Source organism: Chionomys nivalis, chromosome 20 (assembly GCF_950005125.1).
Source record: "Chionomys nivalis chromosome 20, mChiNiv1.1, whole genome shotgun sequence".
NCBI classification, from domain to species: Eukaryota; Metazoa; Chordata; class Mammalia; order Rodentia; family Cricetidae; genus Chionomys; species Chionomys nivalis.
Genome location: NC_080105.1, coordinates 55,316,975 through 55,332,036, shown reverse-complemented (window position 1 = coordinate 55,332,036; position 15,062 = coordinate 55,316,975). Strand labels below are relative to the sequence as shown.

The 15,062-nt window shown below is 45.7% G+C and overlaps 1 protein-coding gene across 1 annotated transcript in view; it reads left to right on the top strand.

The window, feature by feature from the left end:
- Cul4a (cullin 4A) overlaps positions 1-15,062 on the top strand; it is a 38,393-nt gene that overhangs the window by 18,404 nt on the left and 4,927 nt on the right. The window contains exons 8-16 of the mRNA XM_057752774.1: positions 173-255; positions 3,073-3,140; positions 5,158-5,276; positions 5,823-6,015; positions 8,330-8,434; positions 8,580-8,690; positions 8,767-8,852; positions 9,204-9,311; positions 13,055-13,168. Of these exons, the coding sequence (XP_057608757.1) occupies positions 173-255; positions 3,073-3,140; positions 5,158-5,276; positions 5,823-6,015; positions 8,330-8,434; positions 8,580-8,690; positions 8,767-8,852; positions 9,204-9,311; positions 13,055-13,168 (987 nt within the window). The remainder of the gene's footprint in view (positions 1-172; positions 256-3,072; positions 3,141-5,157; positions 5,277-5,822; positions 6,016-8,329; positions 8,435-8,579; positions 8,691-8,766; positions 8,853-9,203; positions 9,312-13,054; positions 13,169-15,062) is intronic.

Sequence of the window (15,062 nt, the reverse complement as noted above, 5' to 3'; positions counted from 1 at the left end):
TTTTAGAGGTGGCTCCCAGCCTGCTGGTTGTCACATAGCCTCTCATCCTGCCCAACCCTGGTCATCTAGTAATATTTGACTTGAAGGTGTTCACTGCTTTTTCAATTCTATGAGGAAATCTTTTTATCAATAATGTGAGAAATCTTTTGTCACTGATGTGTTTTTTTGGAAGGTTCCAGAATATCTTAACCATGTGAGTAAGCGTCTAGAAGAGGAAGCAGACCGAGTGATCACTTACTTAGACCACAGCACACAGTAAGCACTGTCCTCCTTGGATCCGTTTCAGTTTCTCATAGGCCACATACTTTCTTGCTCCATATTGAAAGAGGTGAGCGGTGGTGGCACACACATTTATCCCAGCACTCGGGAGGCAGAGGCAGGCAGAACTCTGAGATACCTCAAACTCACCCAGTACTCTGAGGCTACTCCAGTCACGAGACCATGCTTTGCTTATGATCCGTGCCAGCAATTATAAACTATATTTCTTACCACATGCTGTCGTGAGTGGCCTGGTCAAGGACAGTGACATCCTTAGCATCTGAGTGCTTTGTTTGCCTGATAGAACTTCACTGAATATGACACTCTTCACTTAGAAGCTTTTTGTTTTTAAAGTTTTATTTTTATTACTTTAATTGTGTGCAGTATGTGGGTATATGCTTGTGAGTACCGGTGCCTGAGGAGTCCATGGGTCTTGGATCCCCTAGAGCTGGGGTTATAGGTGATTATGAGCCACCTGATGTGAGTGCTGGGTACTGGCCTCTGCAAGAGCAGTGCACACGCTTAACTAAGTCATCTCCGTCCCCTAGTTACAAGGTTGTATTAGATGTATTATATGGCCATAATTCTTATGATACAGTACATTTCCCCCCTCTTTTCATTCATCTTTTTTCTCTTTTCTCATCTTTTTGGGTTGATGAGCAGCTAGGGAAATAAGGGAGAGAGAGTGTGCATTTGGCAAAATATGTATTATTTACTGCTGTGAGGAGACAGAAACAGGGAGGGGCACAAAGGGGAAATGGTGAACCATACGAAGCTCCAGTCCTTGTGGGGTTTGGGACAAGAGGAAGGAAGGAGTCAGACTCTCAGGAGATGTAGCATGGGAGTTCAGGATGTGTTCCTCCTTTCCGGTGAGGGATGCCATGGGTCCTAGTCCAGAACTGAGATGGGAGATGCTGGGTTGCTTAGGGATATTGATGTGCTCCTCACACTCTCACTTGACAGGGAGAAAAGTCAGAGGTGGCCACAGGAGGCTCCCTCCAGAGGGCCGCCCACATCTCTGAGCTCCATTTCCATGGAGGCTAAGATCTCAATCCTGCCATAGGTGCTGTGAGATTTAAATAGATTAAAAGGTTCCTTGTAGAAGTCTGGGCATAGTAATACACACTGTTAATCCTAAAGCTCAAGAGGCAGAGGCGGGGGATCTCTGTGAGTACAAAGCTGTTCTAGTCTACATAGCAAGTTTTAGGCCAGTCAGGGCTGCACACTGACACTCTGTCTCAAAAAGAAAAGATTTGCTGCTAAGCCTCACTGCCTGAGTTCAATACCCCAGACTCCTTTTTTATTTTTTGTGGTTTGGTTTGGGTTTTTTTGAGGAAGGGTTTCTCTGTGTAACAGCCCTGGCTGTCCTGGAACTCACTCTATAGACCAGGCTGGCCTCAAACTCACAGAGATCCGCCTACCTCTGCCTCTGCCTCCCGAGTGCTGGGATTGAAGGCATGTGCTACCACCACTCGGACTCCTGGAGGTTTCCTCTGGCATCCACACGTGCTGTGGTGTGTGCACAGCACACAATTTAAACATTGGTACTGGGCCCTGGACTCCAGTGTCCTCCTTAGTATACAAACTCTAAAGGAAGTCTTGGGAAAGGTAAACATTCTCTGTGATCTTCTGAAAAGAAAAAATATGTGTTATGAATAAAAAAGAACCAGGAAGCTGAGTGTGGTGGGACATGTCTGAAATCCCAGCACTGGGAGACCAAGGAAGGCATGGATCTCTGTGAGCTCAGGACTGACTTAGTCTACGTGAGGAGTTCCTGTCTGGGGGACGAAGGAGCTAGGAAGATCGTGTCTGTACCTGTGACTGCAGTGGTCAGGCCACATTTCCCACTGCTCTGTTCTGTGTGGTGCTCATGTGGCCAGCCCTCATAGCAGGCTGTTTCCATGAGCAGGAACCTGCCCAGTAATGGTGGGGGTCGGGTGGCCAGGGTGAGGGGTACCTCTCAGGCAAAAAGTAGGTGGTCAGCCAATCTCTAGAACCCTCCATTGCTGGTTCCTCCTGTTACAGAGGTGAGGACCAAAACTGAGAACACACTGGAAGGCAGAGTAAGTAGAGGAAGATTGTGGGGCAGTGATGGAGGAAAGAGGTCAGAGTCTAAATTGTGAGGGAGTTGGTAGTTTGCCACAGAAAATACTTATCCCTGTGGATTGTAGGCCTCGTGGTGCCACAGCATAGAGCAACCATCCTGCCTAACAGACCGACAGGACAGTGACCATGGAGAACAGAGTACTTGAGCAGACATAAGCAATAGACTGTAGACTGCACTGCTAGATGTTCCCTGCTGGCTTCTAGACTCTATCTTCAAGTTCATGTCTACAGTTCAGGAAGCTTTAGCATGGGACAGCAGACCATGAAGGGCAAAGGTGAAAATCAGAAACCAAGGTTAACATGTGCCAGGCTCCGCCGGTGCTCACTGCTGAGTGTTTTCGGACCTACCTATGGACTTGTCTGTGTTATTCAGCAGGTCGTGTTTAGGTCTTGTTTGCAACAAGAAGCCAGGTATGGTGATGAATGCCTATAATCCCAGCACTGGGTAGCTGGGGTAGAAAACTGTGTGCTCAAGACCAGCTTGGGCTATATATTGAGATCCTGTCTCATGAAAGAAAAAAAAAAAAGAAAGAAATGAAATCTGGCGTTAGAATTGTCAACACAGTCACAGTTCATAGTTGACGTGATGAAAAGCTTATCTGTTAGCCCTCTGTCGTCTTGGCTGTAGGCTGTCTGTTGTGACTTTAACTTTCCCCTTTGATAGATGACCAGTTCTATGCTGTTGATACTTTCTGGTTTTCTTTATAGGAAACCTTTGATTGCCTGTGTGGAGAAACAACTATTAGGAGAACATTTGACCGCAATTCTGCAGAAAGGTAGATTTTCCCATGTGTAAATTTAAACTAAATTCTATCTTTAACTTGTAAAACTCTGGAACATTGTACATAACTTCTGGAATTGTTATTTTTGGGGATGAACTATTAAGACTCTTGTTTAATGGATGTGCTAGCCCTCAAGAGGCATACGTAGTTAAGAGAACTGGGATCATGTGTGTGCACCACCACACCTGGCTTGTAACTTGGACCTTTCTTAAAAAATAAACATTAGGGGGCTGGAGAGATGGCTCAGAGGTTAAGAGCATTGCCTGCTCTTCCAAAGGTCCTGAGTTCAATTCCCAGCAACCACATGGTGGCTCACAACCATCTGTAATGGGGTCTGGTGCCCTCTTCTGGCCTGCAGGCATACACACAGACAGAATATTGTATACATAATAAATAATAAAAAAATAAAAAATAAAAAAATAAACATTAAAGAGCTGTGTGCTGGTGGTCTCAGTGCATGCTTTGATAAGCTAAATTGTTGCAAGGAAATGGTAAACTATACTTGTAAAAACTTGTTCTAAATTTCACTAGGGGGCTGTGGAGATGTCTTAGTTGATCATGTGCTTGCCATGCAAGCATGAGTTCCTGAATTTGGATTCCCAGGATCCACATTAAAAAGCTAGGGTAGGTGTCACAGCACTGGTGGCAGAAACAGGACAATGTCTAGGGTTACTGCTGGCCAGGATAGCTGGATTGGTGAGCTCTAGGTCCAGTGAGAGACTCTGCTGAACAGTAAAAAGCAAAGGAAAACAAAGATGGAGGGTAATTGAGGAAGACACCAACATCAATCTCTCGCCCCCTAAGGAACACCTGCAGATATGTGCACAAATACATGAGTAAATGCATACAGTAACATACACAATTATATTAAAAACATTCCAAAAGGTAAAAGGCTTTTAAACTTTTTTAAGACATCATTTAGGACTCCTGGCAGATATTTTACAAAAAGCTAAAGCTTGTTTGTGTGTTTAGCTCAGAAGTAATCTTGAGACATAGCAAGCAGCAAAACCTCTGGCTTAGACCAGGGACTGTCTCCACACACCTTGACCCTGTGTGTGTAGGCACCCAGGTCTACAGGTAGCTTCTTTGTCCTCTTCTGGCCTCTGCAGGTACTGCACAAACATGATGCATATGTTTACACACAGGCAAAATGCTCATATAACATGAAATAATAAAATTATAAGACATAAATAGCTGAATAAAAATTCTAAAATTCCTTGTCTTACAGTTTATTATGTGAATCAAACTAAAAACTTAAAATTGAATCAATTTTAGTTTATATTTATTTTATTTTATGTATATGAGTGCTTAGCTTACATATATGTATATGCACCACATGTATACAATATCCACAGTGGTCCGAAGAGGGTGGAGGTCAGAAAAGAGCATCAGATAATCCTAGAACTAGAGTTAGACATGGTTGTGAGCCACCATGTGGACTAGAAGCTGAGCCTGGGTCCTCTGTAAGAACAGCAAGTGCTTTTACGTGCTGAGCCATCTCTCCAGCCCCTGAACCAATCTTTTAAGAATGAATGTTTTCTACTGACGAATAAACAAAACCTCAGATAATTTGCATCGTGAATTTGGGGTGGGGGGAGGGGGTTCGAGACAGGGTTTCTCTGTGTAACAGTTCTGGCTGTCCTGAAACTTGCTCTGTAGACCAGGCTGGCCTCAAACTCACAGAGTGCTGGGATTGAAGGCGTGTGCCACCACTGGCTGGCATCATTATAAATTTCTCAGGGCCAATACTTGTCAAAATATTTTTTTGACTCAGTGCTTTTGTTAAGGCGTTTGTAAAATGTGAAACTCAATAATACATTCCTAATGCACTCAGAAACTGAGATCCACCTATATGAGCGCCTCAGGCAAGTGACCAGACAGGCATGCTGCTGTGGCAGGCATGTGCTCCAAGTCTGCAAGCCATGTGCTGCCATGTGGTGTGGACTGTACTGTATTCACTCCCGAATGCTGCCTTCCTCCTCTGACCTGCTCTTGCTCTGCACACTGCTAGGACTCGACCACCTGCTGGATGAGAACAGGGTTCCTGACCTTACCCAGATGTACCAGCTGTTCAGCCGGGTGAAAGGGGGTCAGCACGCTCTGCTGCAGCACTGGAGCGAGTACATCAAGGTACACACCAGCTTACACACTATACCCTGCAGAGGCACGTGAACTACTGAGAGGCGCTGTCTGTTTGCCTGTCTTCCACATGACCTGATGAATGTTTTCTTCAGCTAAATCCACTTTTCTAAGGTGGCACCAGCAGTGATGGCCACTGTCCAGATGGACACCAGCAGTGTAGTGACAACAGCTCTGCACCCCTTCGTGTAAACACTTGTTTCTGCTGCAGTAGCGTCCGGTGTGTCTGTTTATCAATCATGACTCTGCCCACTGGGAACCGATACACACTGTACAACAGTTTGCTCTGCCTACTACTGTTTCTAAGCCCAGTTTAAAACTCATTGCCCCAGTTCCTACCTCTGGGTTCCAGGCATTGTGTCTCTCACTTACCAGTACACACAGCACCGCTCATCATCTTCCAGGATGCATGCCAGGCCCACCTGCCCAGAGGGATGCACCTGTAGAGAGGGTACTGCTACCATGTTGTGAGACAGCAAAAGATACTCTTTGGAATCCTAAGCCTGTTGCTGACTTGGTTATATTTTGTGTCTGTAGACCTTCGGGACAACCATTGTCATCAATCCCGAGAAAGATAAAGACATGGTTCAAGACCTGCTGGACTTTAAGGACAAAGTAGACCACGTGGTAGAAGTGTGCTTCCAGAGGAATGAGCGCTTTATCAACCTGATGAAGGAATCCTTTGAGACGTTCATCAACAAGAGACCAAACAAGCCTGCAGAGCTCATTGGTAGCAAACAGTCCTAGATGCTTTTCCTTTGTTACATTTAAAAGGTGTATTTTATATTGTACATGTGTGTACATGTGTGTTCCAGCTCAAGTGGAAGTCGGAGGGCTTTCAGGAGCCCTTGCACCATATGGGTTGTGGGGACTGGACTCATTTGGTCATGGGCACCTTTACCCACTGAGCCATCATGCTAGCCTTTTTAGGTGCTTTTTAAATATAAAAGTGCCAGGAGTGGGCATGTGCCTTTAACCTGTGCATTCTCCAGGTGGTCTGCATAGCAAGTTCCAGACCATGCATGGCTACATGATGAGACCTTATCTAAAAAAAAAAAAGGAGCCAGGCTATGGTTGGTGTCACACCACGTCTGTAATCCCAGCACTTGGGAGGCAGAGGCAGGTGAATCTCTGAGCCTGGTCTACAGAGCTAGTTTTAGGACAGGAAAATGAAGGTTGACTATGATTATGCATACCTCTTTGATCCTAACACTTAGGTGGCAGAGGCAGGTAGATTGCTATGAGTTTAAGGCCAGCCTGGACCACGTAGAGAGTTTCAGAGCAGCCAGGGCTACATAATGAAACCCTATTTCAAAAGAACCAAAAAACAAACCATAAATAAATAGATAGATAGATAGGTAGATAGATAGGTAGGTAGGTAGGTAGGTAGGTAGGTAGGTAGGTAGGTAGGTAGATTAGATAAATAAATGAAGGATGGAAGGAAAAGAACCTCAAATATTTTTCCCAACCAGTTTGAGCAGAGTCCAAACCTTGTCAGGATGTATATGTTGAGCAATATTCATGTGTGCACAGTTGTACATCCATGAGGGAATATGTGTCATAGGGACTGAGCCAAGAGCTGAAGCTTTGCATCTGAGAGGCAAGGTGAGAGGGTTAGTGAGTCAGGGCTTCTTGATCCAGGGCCCTGAGCTGCCCTGTAAAAGTCACGGTTGATCCTTGTCCCAACTGTAAGAATCCCTGAGCAGCTGTGTTCAGGGTGAGGCCTTGTGTGGGGTCAGTGAGGTCATCGGCCTCTGGATAATGCAGTGCTCTTTAGTTACCGGGTCTGCTCCATATCAAACAGGATAAAATGAGAGCTCAGGTAAGACAGTCATAATCGCCGCCCTGTGTAGTTATCTCACTGCTCGCACCAGTTAGTAAAAGTGTGACTGACTTCATAGGAGAACGGCAGAAAGGTGACACGAGCAAACAGGAGTGTGGTAGCAGTTGTCAGCAGGGCAGTGTAAGCACAGAGCTGCTCTCAGCTGTGTGCACATGGGCAGACTATTCCACAGGAAAACTGATAGGGGCTGAGGAGGTGAATCACTAGGTAAAGTGTCTCCCACACAAGCATGAGGACCTGGGGACCTGAGTTCAGATCCTAGCACCCATGTAGACACAGTCATGGTGGTGTCTGTAACCCCAGTGATGGGGAGGAAAGACAGACAGACAGACCCCTGGGATCTCATTAGCCAGCCAGCCTACTCTTAACTTCAGGGTTAGTAACAGACTATGTCTCAAAAAGTAAGTTAGAGACCGGTGGTGGTGGCACATACCTTTAATCACAGCACTTAGGAGGCAGAGTGAGTTTGAGGCCAGCCTGGTCTACAGAGTGAGTTCCAGGACAGCCAGGATACACAGAGAAATCTTGTCTCAGTAAAACAAAACAAACAAAAAAATCAGTCTGGAGGGGCTGGAGAGATGGACTGGTGGCTGGGAGCACCTGTTCTTCCAGGATTCAAATGCCAGGACATAGTTTGTAATTCAAGCTTCTCCTGCCAATACTGGCAAAGACATATACCCATACATAAATAAATACATTTTTAATAATAAAAAATAAAAATTCACCAGGTGGTGGTAGCTTACTAACACCTTTAATTCTGGCACTTAGGAGACAGAGGCAGGCAGATCTCTGTGAGTTCAAGACCAGCCTGATCTACAGAATGAGTTCCAGAACAGCTAAGGCTACACAAACTTTGTCTCAAAAAAAAAACCAAAAGAAAAAAATTTCAATCTGAAATTGACTAAAAAAGAATTGTTTTGCTTTTTAAGTCTGTGGATTTGTTAATGGTCTGGAAAGATACATTCTCATTACCTTGAGACCACCTGTTTTAAAATGTCCATTTGCTTCTTATCCTAAGGTGGTGGTGTTTTGGGAAAGTTCCAGAGTGCCCAGTTGTTACTGGGAGATTGAAAAGAGCTGTTTGGGGTTTTTTTGTTTGTTTTTTTCTTGCGGTGTTGGTGTGAGATGGCACCCAGGGCCTTGTGTGAACCAGCAGTATCTCTCCCGCTTTGTTTTCTGATTGGAATTCTTGCATTTCCAGCCAAACATGTTGATTCAAAGTTACGAGCAGGCAACAAAGAAGCAACAGATGAAGAGCTGGAGAGGATCCTGGACAAGATCATGATCCTGTTCCGTTTCATCCATGGTGAGATGTGGCCGGATGAACATGCTGACCTGCGCTCAGGAGGAGCTTTCTTCTCACCCAGAAGTAGCACTGAGGAGCTTTCTGGCAGTGTAGCACAACATGTAAACCGGCTATCTCAAATCCTGGTTTTTCTCTGTTTGCACAGGTAAAGATGTCTTTGAAGCATTTTATAAGAAAGATTTAGCAAAACGGCTGCTGGTGGGGAAGAGCGCATCGGTGGATGCAGAGAAGTCCATGCTGTCGAAGCTCAAGCACGGTGAGCTCAGGGTGGGCCGGCTCGCGGGCGGGCACCACGCACAGCTCTTTCTCACCCACTCCTTCACGTGTCGCAGAGTGTGGAGCTGCCTTCACTAGCAAGCTGGAGGGCATGTTCAAGGACATGGAGCTTTCCAAAGACATCATGGTTCACTTCAAGCAAGTGAGTTGTTTCTTCAGTGACATTGGAACATAATGGAACATGTTTGAAAGACTGAGTAGATCCATATGTGAAACTATTTCTAAAATTATATAAATTCCAGGCTGGGCATGGTGGCACATACCTTTAACCCCAGCACGTAGGAGGCAGAAGCAGGCAGATCTCTTAGTTTGAAGCCAGTTCTACATGGTTAACTATGGTTTCTACATAGTTAAATTTCAAAGTAGCTAGGGCTACATTGAAAGACTTTGTTTCGATAAAAAAAAAGATACATAATTTTATACACACACCATTTCTTCTTCAATGTATTAAGTATCTATCTACTTATTGTGTCTTGGATATCTTTGTTTTTAGCATATGCAGAACCAAAGTGCACCAGGCCCCATTGACCTCACGGTGAACATCCTCACCATGGGCTACTGGCCCACATACACGCCCATGGAAGTGCACCTCCCTCCAGAGGTGAGTGATCTGCTGGGCAAGCCCACTAAGGCCAGACCTGTTCTGTGGCCCCTGGAAAGTGGTGTTTGACAGTGACCTCTTCAGCCATGGTCAGAGGCACCTGCCCTTCTTTTCTTCATCACAAGGGCACTCGTGAAAATGACAGCTCACCTGACTGCTCTCTGCTTTCCAGCAGAGTCTGGTCTGGTGTTTAGGGCCTTACATATTGACTTGAAGCGTTGTGCAGAACCTGAAGTGGAACATGGAGTTGTAGGCTCAGTGAGGCCAAAATCCAACATGGTCACACCATGCCCAGAGAAGGAGGAGTGAGTAGACTTCCTGAGTGACTCTGTCTTCATCACAAAGGGTGAGGACCTTTCCAGAGGACAGGGACTCAGAGGCTGTAGAGGCCCAGACTGCAAGGGTGAGGCTGGGCCTTCTAGGACCAGGTCAGAGCTCTCTCCTGAAACCCTTCTCAGTTCTAAGACAATTTGTTTCTCTGGTTTCCATGTTTGGACCCCACTGATCTCTATGGCCTTCTCTGTTTGTCTCCATCTCTGTCCTATGTGTCCTCACCTCACACCAAGTGTACAGCAGCCTTGCAGCCAGCATGCAGCTAGCATGTCTCCTTCCCCTTGGCTCTGCACAGTGCCCCATGCTTCCATCTTCCTCCACTGAACATGACTAGACCAGCTCCTGGCCAGTTCTCCTGCTACCCAAGTGCTGCCTGCCCCACCACTTGCCATAGACTTGACCACTGGGGGTCATGTTTATTTTGTTTTCAGGCTTTTTTGTGCCTGAGCAAAATTTCTTCCAGAAAACCCCGTGTTGCCTTTGCCCTGGTAGCTGTACTTGGTCACACCCACAAGGAATCACTTTCCCTTCTACCTAGCAGGCCTCTCAGAACACTGCAAGTGTTTTCACTTGTTCTGAAATTGTCCAGACTTACAGAAAGTACACAGGGTGGTTCCTAGAATACCTGTCTTTAGCGCTGGCTATGTCGATGGCATCTCTTTCCTGTTCAGTGGGGTGTGTGATACCTTTGCCTTCCCTGCCTCAGTGCAGGCCTCCCAGAATTGGCCCCAAGCACTTCAGATTAGAAAATGCTTGCTGGTAGGAGTCCCTCCTCCAGGCTTTACCAGCTATCTCAATACATCCTTTAATTGCTGTGGTTAATCTGAGTTGTCAGCATGATTGGATTGAGGACGAATTTCAGATAGTAAAGCTTGCCTCTGGGTATGTCTGTGAGGACATTTCTAGAGAGATTCTGACCTGTTTTAGTCGGTTAATGGGTTCAAATGCAAAGGACCATTAAGAAGCTTGTGGATCTGCAGGGTGCAGCTACTGGAGGAAGCAGGCACGCCCTACTCTGCTCCCTGATTCCTGGCCACTCCTCTGCCACGCCCTTCCTCCAGGTCCTTTCCACCATGCCGTGGTGACGGTGCCACAAACTGGACTGAAAGTACCCCAAATGAGCACTTCCTCTCTAATTCTTTTTCTGAGGCATTTGTCGCAACAGTGAACACTGACTCAACAGTGTTGTGGTACTTATGAGCCCAGGGTCCACAGGCAGAGCCACATCTCAGGCTCTGGATCATTGTCCTGCAAGTGCTGCTCAGGTGTCTTGTGATGTTGGGCTCCTTCGGCCTCTATTAGTGTTTAACCTCTATGAATAGTAATTGTGAACTGTGCTCATCTCCCTGTCTGAATCAGTCTCATCGGATGCATGGGGCTGGTTGTCCAGTTCCATCTGTTTAGAAGCTGACATTCTTCTATAATAGAGGTCTCTAGTCTCCCATTTTATATATGTTTTTAGGTCTATCACTAAACTTGGGAGTTCTTACTTAAATGCCCACATTATCCCAGATCTCTCAGCTGGCTCCTCATTGTCTTTGGGTACATTTTTGTTTTCTTGCAAAAGATGTTGGAGCTTTACCTAATACTGTATTTTTATCAGCTGTGACAAAATACACCTTCACATAGACTTTTTCATCTTGGAGTGGTATATTAAACAGGTGGTAACTGAAGATAACTGAAGGTGATCACCTCTTCCCCTTGGGCTGCAGTCAATGTCTGCTTTCTATGACTTGATTGTCCTATGTTTTGGGGCTCATACGTGATGTGCACATTGATGTTGGCATTACTCCCTATTCCAGGATTCCTCATGCTACATCATGTGTTGGTGCTTATTCCTCTTTTGGCTCTGTGTACAGGCAGCTTGCTCAGACATTCATTTAATGATGGGGTCCAGGTTCTTTCTGCCTTTGGATAATCATGAATGATGTGACTATGAAGATGGGCATACAGATTTGTTTGTTTTGTTTTTTGAGACAGGATTTCTCTGTGTAACAGCCCTAGCTGTCCAAGAATAAGCTCTTATAGACAAGGCTGGCCTCAAACTGACAGAGATCCACCTGCCTCTGCCTCCCGAGTGCTGGAATTAAAGGTGTGCACCACCACCGCCCAGAGTGTACAAATTTTTATGTGAACATCTGTGGTCACTTTTGGGCAAATAACTGGAACAGATTTCTAGGCCTGAGTTGTTTTGCTTTTAATTGAGGAGCAGCTTGTTCCTCCTCACCAGCCTTTCCTCTCCTTTCTGCCATCCCCACAGTAGAGGAGTGGTGGTGCCCATCTGGTGTGATAAGCATTTCCCCAATGGTGATGCTGCTAGACATCTTTCCATGTGTGTTGACATTTGTGAGTCTTTGGGAACTGTCTATTCAACTCCTCTTTTCGTTGTCTGTTTTTGTTTGTTTGTTTTGTTTTGTTTTTTCATTTTTGTTTTTGGAGACAGGGTTTCTCTGTGTAGCCTGTTTTTGTTATTTAAGAGCTCGTCGCATATGCTTGCTAGGTGCTTGACTCTCATCAGATGTGTGATCTGCAAATATTTTCTCTGTGAGCTTTCTTTTTACTTTCTTGAAAGTATCTGTCTTAGTCTGTTTTCTATAGTTGCAGCAGAATCCCCAAAACTGGGAAATTTAATTCTAAAGGCTGGGAAGGCTCAAAGGGCTCCCTGTGATAAGGGCATCCAGTAGAGAAGGGGCTCAGGAGAGGTAGCCACGCTGCTGGTGGTTGCTAGCCTGCACTCACTCCTTGGTGCCCGCGAAGTCATTCGGCATGTGCTCTGTGTGCACTTGTGAGGTCCGTGCTGGTCAGCTTTTGTCACTGTGACAGTCCTTGAGAGAAACCACTTACAGCCATGGTCAAGACAGGAGCATCACAGCAGCAGAAGCCTTCAGGGTCAAAGAGGAGGCCAGGGATAGGACATACTTTCAAAGGCATATCCCTGGTGACCTACTTCCTCCAAACAGAACCCACCTCTGAGTTTCCAGAACTTTCCAACACTGTTAAATTACTAATTCATTAATGAGTTTAAATTCCTCGTGGCTCAATTGCTTTCCAAAGTCTGTCAGCTAGCCAAGCCTGGAGCACATGAGCCCCCACAGGCCATTTCAGTACAAACGATAATAGCATATGACACCAGCCTTAGCCAGAGGGAGAGGAAAGTCGCCGGGCTACAGGCACCAGTTGACTCAGGTGGCCACATGGACCAGCAGGAGTGGGTGAAGCCTGAGTGCCAAGCACCAAAGCAGACAAAAGCCAGATGTCAAAGGAAACTCCACAGTCTCGGGCCTGTGGGTATTATCACAAGTAGCAGAATATAGAAAATAAGGGTTAGAATCTAGAATCGCCTTCTCGGTTCAGCGGTGCAGGTCTGGAAGAGCTCAGTGTACTCAGTCTCGTGTCTCTTGGCTTGGCAGATGGTCAGACTTCAGGAAGTATTCAAGACGTTCTATCTGGGCAAGCACAGTGGCCGGAAGCTCCAGTGGCAGACAACTCTGGGACATGCTGTGTTGAAGGCGGAGTTTAAGGAGGTCAGTTCTTTATCCACTACTCCTGTTTCTTCCCCTCTGCCAATATTTTGGGATAATTTTCAGGTTATTCTTGAACTTCCATAGCAGTGAAAGGCAAGATTTTTTTTTAGTATGATGTACTTTTTTTGGTCAATAAAAATAACAAGTAAAGGGTTAATACTCTACTTAACAAAAATCAATTGTAAATTAATCAATAGAAAATTATTTACCAGGGTTGGGGAATGAATCAATAGATAAGGTGATCCTGCTGCACAATCATGAGTGCCTGAATTCCTAGCACTCATATAAAAAACCAGGTATGGGTGTTAGTTAGCAAGATGCCTCTGCTGGTAAAGTCACCTGAAACCGAGCCACAACCAGAGGGATTCCCAAGGACCCACATGGTAGAAAGAGGGAAACAACTCCCACAAGCTGTCCCCTGACCTCCATGAGTGCACCATGACAGGTACCTACACATACACACAACAAGATTACTTAAAACATCTGTAATAGGCATGGCTCTGCTCACCTATAACCTATGCAGTAGATGTGCAGAGACAGGAGGATTACAGGGACTTGCTGGCCATCAGCCTCACTGAAAAACAGCATAATCCAAGTTCAGCAAGAGACACTGTCTCAAGAGAAGAGGATGGAAAGCAACAGAGTAGAACACTCAACATCCTCCTCTGGCCTCTGCGTGCACACCAGCACTTGTGTTTACACACAGTTACACACCATACATGCAATCATTAAAAGAGCAGTGGGTGTGAAAAGGCAGCTGTATACGCATACCTCAAACCCAGTGCAGTGAAAATGTGCTCCGGTTCTCTGCTAAACAAAAGGTTACAGATTAAAACACAGTGGGGTGTGGCAGAGGCCAGGATGCTGATAGATACTAGAGAGGTCCAGCAAGTGCAGCTGCCAGAGGCAACTGAGCATGATACTACACATAGTGTCGTGGAGAGTAGCATGCAGAAGTCAGATCGTACAGATCAAAACCCCAGATTACCTACTTTTTACTGCCTTAGTTCCAGTTTAAGAAGCAACCTGCTTTGGTGTTTCTGTGTGTGTGCCTGCGTGTGTGCGTGAAGCCAAGGATACACTGAAACTGACTGCAGGCAGTTCTGGTCCCATACAAGAGCAGAGTGCTCCACTGCTGAGCCCTCTCCGGCTGCTCTGTCTCTCTGTTAGCTGTTCCTTCTTCCTCCTGTTGTAAAGCGCCAAGCAAATCAACACGTTTTGTCATATGCCAAGAACCCAAGAAGGAAATGTTTCAAGATTTCCACATCCTCTCTTCTCAAGTCACTTCCGCTAGAGCTGGAGTCCTTCCTAAGGCATTTCACAGGGCAGGGGGTAAGAATGCTCTCTGCCATTACCAGCTGTCACATAAAAAGTGAGCAGACATGGGCTGTGTGAGTATACCAAAGACGTATGTCACCAAGCAGTATGTGGGAGAAAGCCTTCATGTTCATATCTAACTTTAATATATAAATCATGTATACTTAAGTATGTCAAGGAGAATACTCAAAGTTCCTAACATTGTGGTACTGTATGGGTATCACATACCTCTTCTGCAAGGTCTTAGCAAAGTCCAGTTCTGCCACTTGTGTCTTTGATTGCTTTCTGGCTGTAGTTAGGAGCTGACCTCTGCAGACAGCATACAGCTTTCTGCTCATGTGAATCAGGGCTATGGTGCCCGGCACTGCTGCTCCCCCAAATCCCCTTCCTATCCTTTGTCTTCTCCTTACAGAAGTGCTAGATCCTATGGTACTGGCTGACACTTATACACTGGGCCATTCTAGATAGAAAAAGTCTACCCTCCACAGAGCAGCTGAGCAGAGGAGATGGTGCTGACTGAGCACTCTCTCCATGTGTTTGAACACGATGTTGAGCATTCTGCAGGCCTTTCTTTCCT